This window comes from Monodon monoceros, unplaced genomic scaffold (genome assembly GCF_005190385.1).
Source record: "Monodon monoceros isolate NGI ecotype Baffin Bay Population unplaced genomic scaffold, NGI_Narwhal_1 Super_Scaffold_13, whole genome shotgun sequence".
Classification (NCBI taxonomy): domain Eukaryota; kingdom Metazoa; phylum Chordata; class Mammalia; order Artiodactyla; family Monodontidae; genus Monodon; species Monodon monoceros.
Genome location: NW_021703769.1, coordinates 21,330,636 through 21,339,180, shown reverse-complemented (window position 1 = coordinate 21,339,180; position 8,545 = coordinate 21,330,636). Strand labels below are relative to the sequence as shown.

At 56.9% G+C, this 8,545-nt stretch overlaps 1 protein-coding gene across 1 annotated transcript in view; it reads left to right on the top strand.

Annotated features, from left to right (window-relative positions):
* The first annotated feature begins 361 nt into the window (after positions 1-361).
* VSTM2L (V-set and transmembrane domain containing 2 like) overlaps positions 362-8,545 on the top strand; it is a 36,127-nt gene continuing 27,943 nt past the window's right edge. The window contains exon 1 of the mRNA XM_029221168.1: positions 362-705. Within this exon, the coding sequence (XP_029077001.1) occupies positions 585-705 (121 nt within the window). The 5' untranslated portion in view covers positions 362-584. The remainder of the gene's footprint in view (positions 706-8,545) is intronic.

The window sequence follows — 8,545 nt, the reverse complement described above, 5'->3', positions numbered from 1 at the left end:
CTGCTAGCAAAGTTGAGGAGACCCTCCGGAGCGCGCTGGGTCTGGCGGCTGGTCGACTGGTTTTTCTCCTTTTCCCGATGGAGAGCATTTCTGTTTCTGAAGCCAGCGGTGTTATGCTTTGCAGGAACCGGGTCCCTGGGGTGGCTTCCTCCACCCCATCTCCCCCCGGCCTGCTCTCTCCAGCCGGGGAAGTTGCGGGTACCGCTTTAAAAATCCCAGCCTGGGCAAAACTTTGATGATAAATCAAGAGACAGATCCCTCCGCCGCCGCCTCCTCTGGGAGGGCGGGAGGGAGTGGGAGGGAGGGGGTGCGGCGGCAGCGGCACCGAGCGAAGTGGCCTTCCGCGGAAGGGAAGAGTCCCGCAGTCGGAGACGGCCGGCAGGGCGTGCGCTTGCTAACCGCAGCCGGGGCTGGGCCGGAGCCGGGCGAGGACTGGAGCCGGGGCCAGACCGGGTTCATCGGGCGAGGGGCAGCAGCTGCAGCGGGGCAACCAGGCCGCACCGGGCAGGGGACGGCGGGCGTGGTGTCTGCGGTCTCCTGAGCCCCGATGTGAGGCGGCGGCGCCCCCGGCCCGAGCGCGCACCATGGGGGCCCTGCTCGGCGTGGCGCTGGGCGCCCTCCACTACCTGGCACTTTTCCTGCAACTCGGCGGCGCCACGCGGCCCGCCGGCCACGCGCCCTGGGACAACCACATCTCCGGCCACGGTGAGTTGGGTCGCCGCGCTCGCGGACTTCCACGCCAAACCCCACCCTGGGCCGCGCGGCTCCAACTTGGCCGTCCCCGGGCTAGAACCCGTGCTGCCGGTGGCGGGAGTCCCGGGGCGCCCCCTGCCGGGTCTATGGACCGGCCCTGGCTCCCTGGCCACCCCTGCGGAGGAGGGGGCACCCCCTATGCCCCTCTCGCGGAGGGCTCTCTCCAACCCCCCCCATCCCCCCCCAACTCCCTGCGATACACACACCTCCACGACCACACACATATTCACAGCCACGGACACACAGCCACACTCACTGCTTTCTCACACTCACAACTCCTTCCCTCACACATCTCCAGACACCATCTCAGATCCCCCTTCTCACTCATATGCTCACTACACACACAGCAGGCACTAGGGCTGGAGCACTCAGACCCTGCCAGCTGGCACCCAAGCGCACAACTCCTGCCTGCCCGCCTGCCTGCAGACACACTGGCATATACAAACACTTTGTGAACACACTTTGCTCACCCACCGCTCTCCGCCCATCTGCCTTTCCCCTTTGTGGGTTTAACCCCACAGCTGTCCTTGTCCCTTCCTTCTCCACACCTCCCCCACTGGGAAAGGTCCTGGGGGACAGAAGACCCCACCTCTTGAGAACTGGTAGCCTGGGCTGCAGCCACCCCTGTCAGGTGGGTGGCATCTTGGGGATGAAGGCTTGGTGGGAGCCCCTTGAAGACATTGGAATAGTTGGCATTGTTGCTTCCAGCCAGAGGCATGGAAGGGGAAGAGGGAAGCCAGGAGCTTTTGTCTGCCTCTGGGGAGGCGGGGGGACAGGAAGCCCCTGCCATCCCTCAACAGGGTACCCACCCGTCCTCATCTTTGACCCTGGAGGACTGAAAGGTGGGAAATCTCAACTCAGCCACTGTGAGAGCCAGGGAGCAAGAGAACATTCCCAGCACTGGTTGCCTGAGTGTCAGAAGCTCCTTCTAGCCCCAGAGGAGCCCAAGTTGGCAGTAGAGTTGGATTGTCTGAAGCTGGCAGCTCTGGGGGCGCCCCTTGCCCCCATGAGCCAGGCTCCTTCTGGTATGGGGACCAGGGCATAGATGAAAATGGAGACACTTTGTCCATCCATCTCTTCCCTGCAAAGGCTTCCAATCTGGTAGGAGAGGCTGCAGCACCAATGCTGGGCACTGTATGCCCAGGGCTGGGGAGAGGTTTGCACAAATGGCAGAGAACTGGGTGATTTATTCTGATGGAAAAGAGTGAGGGCCATGGTAGTAGGTAATCAGAGAAGGCTGCTGGGGCATGATGCATGGGTGGAATTGCTTCGGAAAGTAGGGGGCGCTTCCAAAGCCCTTCTCAGGGACTCTGCTTTTGGGAAGCATGACTCCCTGCACCCTTCTTCCTTACCATGTTAAATAGAAACTGCTCTGTGTACCGTTCACGTACCCTTCTTATCCTTCATCTAATTTCTTCCGACCTGGCTGCAGTGGTGGTAAATAGGGGAAGGCTTATTTTGATCCTTAGTTTACAGATGGAAAAATCAAGGCTCAGAGAGGTAAAGGGACTCGCCCAAGGTCACACAGTGAGTGAGTGGTTGAGCTGAGACTGGCCCCAGGGTCTGTCGGGCAAAGACACTGCTTTTTCCAGGACATTCATCTCCCTGTCAGATTCCCTCCCATTCAAGGGAGACTGGGAATTCCTCCTTCCGCTCCCCTTCTGGCTCTGCTCAGCTCGCTCAGTTCCTTGGCACAGTTGGAACTTACACTAGGAGGGTTTTCCAAGGAAGGGCTTTCCTGAGTTTGCGGTCCCGAGACATACAAGGACTGGGGCTCTGAGGTTTACCATCATCCTGTCGCTGGATCACCAGACCCCTAGGATCTGGGTGCCACTCTGTCATTCCTGAGGCCCCAAGGTGACCCCCCCCCATAGGAAAGCAGGGTTTGCCCTTTGTGTGGCAGTCTCTGCCTGCCCCCTGGTGCCAGGCGTGCTTAGGGCACAGCTCTGCCCCACTAGCTGTAACGTCCCTGCTGAACCCTGGGGAGGGCCAGCAGAGGCCCAGAGGAGGGGTTGGATGTCAAGGACACAGCACTGGCTGCGGGGGAACCTGGCTTCTCTTAGTGACCCGCCATGCAGTTCTGGGCCAGTGAGTCACCCCTCTAGGGCTCGTTCTGTCCCCCAAGAAGCGAGGAGGCCAGGCTGCTCTGCAGGGGCCAGACTGCCATCTCCTAACACTGCCAGGTTCAAAGTCACCAAGTAGTAGATGCCGAGGAGCCCCCGTGCTGCCCCTTTGCCAGGCCAAACGCCCGAAACCACGGGAAGGGTTTGGAGCCACTCACTTAATCACAAAAAGAAACTGTTATTAATGATAGTGAGACACGGCGGATAAGTGGGTCATGTCTAATAGCCGTTTGTGTTCAGGAGGAGAATACCAATTTAATAAAAGCTATGTGTGCCGAAAAAGCCCAGAAATTGCTGTTTAGCAGATTGGAGCCTGATCATTTCATTATTCCTGGGCTCCGCGTGTCCTCAGCTGATGCAGGGTTAGGCAGGTGTCTCTGCGTTTTGGGTAGGGGTAGGAGGCTGCAGTGGGGGTCCCGGGGAGGAGTCCATTGACCCCAGCCGCCTGGTGGCTGCTCACCTCTCCAGCTCGGTCCCAGCCCAGCCGCCAGGCTAACGCCTTGTCACAGGGAAAGCCCGGGGTCAGATGGGTCCGCAAGGACATCTATCTCGCTTCCCCTCTCCCTGCTACCTCCACTACCTCCACTCAGTTCGCTTCGCAGAGGGCTTTTTAAAGGCATGAGGAGTGAATGGGGAGTGAGTGGTACCTGCCTCTTAGGTAGCCCTCAGGGAAGTGGGAGGCGGGGGTGGTGATGGTCAGTGTCTATGCCCAGTAGGTATTCAATTAATGGCAGCTACTTTGATTTTTCCTCATCAGACAGGGTTAGCTCATTGCCATGAGCACAGCGGGTGGGAGGAAAGGGAGCTGACATTTATGAACTGCCTACTGTGTGCCGGGTGCTACCAAACCCCTTGCCAGTGTTAACTCACTAAGGCTGACATTATTCGTGCAAGGCTGGTGCTGGACATATGAGGAAACAGGTTAGAGAGGGCCAGTGACTTGCCCAAGGTCACTGAGTCTGTACAGAGAGCTGGGGAGCTGTGCCTACACTGAAGGTGTGTCTGGCAGTTATGCTCTGGGCCTGCCTCCTCCGGGACAGCCTTGAGGCAGGCTTGGCCAGTTGTGTGATGGGTCTCCTTCCTCTGCCCAGCTCTGCCCAAGGGACTCCCTTCCACTTCCCCAGAGAACTGGTAAGGCAGTGGGTTCCACCAGGAGGAGCCAGTAGCTCAGAAAGGTGATGGGATCTTGCTGAGGCCACATGCAAGTTAGAAGCAGGAAGCTGGATTAGCCTCCTTCTCCAGGACTCTTTCTAGATCTTGTCCACGGCAGGCAGGATCTTGTCTTCTTTTTTTCTGGCCGCATTGCACGGCATGTGGGGTCTTACTTTCCCCAGACCAGGGATCAAACCCATGCTCCCCTGTGGTGGAAGCTCCGAGTCTTAACCACTGGACTGCCAGGGAAGTCCCCGGAAGGCAGGATCTTTATGAAGATCTCTGTGCACCTCTTGCATTGCAATCACCCAGGGAGTTTGTTAAAATGCAGATCCTGGGGTCCTCCCCAGACCCATTGGCCAAAATGATTGTTGATGGGACCCTGGAATTTGCATTTTAATAAGCTCCCGAGATGATTACCAAGCAGCCTGGAGTCTGGGAGCCACTGCCTTAAGTATTCACTCAAACCTGATGAGACATGTAGGGATGGGAAATTGTCTGGTGCCAGGGGCTGCTGGCTTGGTCTGGTTTTGCAAGGGAGGAAGAAGTCCAGGCTGGAGCAGGTATGTGGACCCTCAGAGGAGCCCCAGGAAGCCTTACACTGCAGCAAACATGCATCCTCCCGCCCCTGCCCTGACACACACACACACACACACACACACACACACACCCTAAATTATTAATACACCCTGCAGCAGACAAAGATCCTGGTTTGGCCTGGCGCTTTGTCCATTGAGTGATTCACTGTCCTGAGGTTTTCTCTGTTGCCAGGAGGGAGCAGTGGGGCGCTGGGGGAGGTGGCGGGGGCCGCCGGGCCATTTGGCAAACAGCCTGTGCACCGAAAAATGACTCTGGCTTTCTCGCGTTCCTCAACGAACTATAGGTATCTCCCTATCAGTAAGCTGGCTAGTTTGGTGGCTGGGAGATGGAGAAAAGTGAGTGCTGTCTTCTGAAGGTTATGATGTTAAAAATGTGTTCGCCGTTGTCTCCGGTGTTGGTGATTATTCTATCAATTACGCCCGTAAACACTCCGCCTTGGGCTGAGGGTTTCCCGGCCTCCGGTAGGGAATTGACCCTCGCAAGCGGTTTTCCCCAAGTCCTTCACACCAATTGCTTTTGACACTTTGCCTATCAGCGGCTCCCTCAGCCTTTTCCCCAAGCAAGGGGAGCCACAGGCAGCCGGCAGGACGGGGAATTTGGCTCGCTGCCACCCTGACAGCAGGGTTGTTGGGGAAAGTCTCCTGTTGACAAACAAGTGGGCAGGATCGGGGGTGCCAGGAGAGTGGTCCCTTCCCACCCACCAGCCACCGAGGCAGGAGATAGAGCGCTTGGAATGAATCACTAAGGCTCAGGCCAAGCCAGCAGGACCTCTGGGACCATCTCCTTCTACCCATCTAACAGAGGGGAAGACCAAGGCCACGGGCAAGAGAGCGTGTGCCCAAATTGCATGGGAAGTTAGTGCTTGGCTTTTGGGATCACCTGACCCAGCTCGATACAAAGAGAGTGAAAATTATACGCAAGCAAATGTTTATTGTCATGCCAGGGCCGTAAATGGCATTGTCTCATTTGATCCTCATAAGAACCCTAAGGGGAGGGGACTTTCCCTGGCCTGATGTTTTCATGAGGAAACTGAGACATGGTGAGGTTAGAGGCTTGCCCAAGGTCACGCACCTAGCAAGTGTTGGAGCCCAGAGCGGAGCCCAGAATGTGGCTCCAGGGCCCACGCTCACAGTGCTGTTGTGTCCCAGAGAGGACGAGGGAGAGGCCCAAGGTCACGAGACTTCCTGTGGTGGAAGGAGTGAGCATGGTGACCTCCACATTGCATGCCCCAGCTGTGCAGCGGCAGACGTGGCAACCCCCAGACCAGGACCCTGCCTCAGTGACTTTCCAGCTTCTGTTGGAGGCTGAGAAAATCATATGCGTAAGGCGAGGAAGCACGTGGTGTGAACAGTGATGTTGGCACCCACGTGAGGGGCAGGTGTCAGAAAGAGGGGAAAGGGGACATGAAGCAACCCCACCTCCTGGTGCTTGGCCATGACCTTGGACTTACAGGGACTGAACCAGCTGTTGAGGGGGTCGTGGGAAGAGTCTCTCGGCCCCTAAGGGGATTTGGAGCCAGCTGGCTATACAGTGGCCGGCATCCGGCCACTCTCACCACTCCCATTGTAATGACTGGGGGTACAGGTCAGATTCCCTTGTGTCCTGGTACCCTCCACAATGCCCAGCCTAGGGAGGTGGCAGGGAATGACTGAATGGGTGGCAAGGAGGATAAGGCAGAGGTCTAAGGTCTGAAATTCTTCAGCTTTTGCTCATTCCAAGTCAGTATTGTTTTAAACATTCACATAATTTTAATTTCATTAGAAATCCATGTTATTAGTAGAAAAATCACAAAACTGGAACCCCTCCTCATCCTTATTGACCACAACAAGGACATCTGGGGTGGGTAGGGCTGATTTCACCTTGCAGTGGGTGGACTCAGGCCCAGTCCCTTGGGGTACATATGAGATGCTGCAGCCTTGAGGGTAATGGGGTCCCAGGATGTATCTTCTTCTCCCAGACCCCAGTGAAATTCTTCCAACAGGAAAAGGGGCAGTGGTCTCACTGGGGGAATAAATCCGCTCCTTTCCCAGCTGGTGATCCCGGGATCCCTCTGGTACCTGCTGCTGTGGAGAAGGGAAGTGGGGATGGGGGGGCAGAGGGGCTGCTCCTCCTCTGGGTCCCCCTGCCCACCACTGTGTCCCCTCCCCTTTCTCGAAGCCAGCAGAGGACTCAGCTCCACCATACCCAGTTGAAACCCTTCTTTAAGAAGCCCCCGGGGCTTCCCTGGTGGCGCAGTGGTTGGGAGTCCGCCTGCCGATGCAGGGGACACGGGTTCGTGTCCCGGTCTGGGAAGATCCCACATGCCGCGGAGCGGCTGGACCCGTGAGCTATGGCTGCTGAGCCTGCGCGTCCGGAGCCTGTGCTCCGCAACGGGAGAGGCCACGACGGTGAGAGGTCCGCGTACCGCAAAAAAAAAAAACAGTGGGTTAGTTTATAGAAAAACACAAACGACATACTAGTACGGGTGGTACCCAGGCCCATCTGTGTGCGGGGATGACTGAACTTGGGGGCTGCTGGCCTGCAGGCCAGCCCCTCCCATCTCATACTCCGTACTCCTCATACTGGGAACTGCAGGCCTAACAGGGGCTGCTGCCATTTATTGGAAGCTTGATCATTCCTTCCTTCCTTCATTCCTTCAACGAATATCAGTTGAGAACCTGCCATGGACCAGGCTCTTTTAGCCACTGGGGACATATCAGTGAAGAAGACAGTTAAGGCTCTTGCTCAGACAACTAAACTTATAAGATACATATAAGTATAAATTGTGATGAGTTAAGAAGCAGGGATGATGTTCAGCCTGGAGAAAGGCGCTCACTCCTGGAGCAGTTAAGGTACCCAGTGGTGAGCTCCCCATCACAGAAGGTATGTAAGCTGGACCAGTTATTAGCTGGGGATGTCATGGGGGTTTTCCTGCCTTCTTTCCCAAAGGAGCAAAGACTGGTGAAGTGGGCAGAGAAGGCAGAACACAGTGGGCGGTTAATAAGGATGTTTTACCCAGCAGTTTAGTGGTGGGGCTGGGACAAGGGCTTAGGTGGGCGGAGCTCCGGACTCCGGGGATGCCTGGTCCCACACAGGGAATGAACGTGGTGGGAGTGGGGCCTTCGCTGCTGCCCATGTTGAGAGGTGGGGATAGTGACTCCTTTGTCATTTCAGCCCCCAGTTAAAGTGCCAGAATTGGGGCGGGGAATGGAACCTGGGTTTTTATCCACCCTCCCACTGCCTCCACCTTCTGGGTGGCTTGGCACGTCCCTGCCCCTCTCAATTTCCCCACCTGAACAGTGCCGAGTTCTCCTAAGCTCTAAGCATCTAGAATACCTCCATCTGTATCCTCCCAAGCCCTATTCTTTGTCCTCCAATCAACAGGTGAGGATGGAGCCGACGGTGGTGTGGGATTCCGTCCAGCACATGGTGCTTAGCTCTCAGTGGCCTTTCGGGCTATGAACCAAAACACCAGCCAGCACTCATGGGGGATTTTCTCTGTGCCTGCCACTTCCCCCTCCTCCTCTCATCTAATCCTCACCTGGCCTGTGAGGAGGGCGCTCCCATTTTACAGATGAGGACACTGAGGCTTGGGGGATGATGCAGTTTGCCTGAGGACACACAGATGTTGGATGGCAGAGCCAGGCCTGAGCCCAGCTTGTGGCTCTTCACCTGCTCATCTGTCCTTTCCCGGCTGCCAAACCGCCTGGGCTTGTGGGCAGGTGCTTTGTTCCGCAGCGGCGCCCTGGATTCGTCAGATTCTCTCAGGGTCCGTGATGCCAGAATGCTGAGAAGGCCTGGGTCTGGATGAAAGAGCCCAGGGCTGAGAGTCTAAGCTCCTGGATCCAAGTCCAGCATTGTCAGTGGGGAGCAGCGGGGGTGTGGGCGTGCCTGCCCGAGTGTTCTACTGGGGGCTGCTGTTTTTGTCTGAGCCTGAG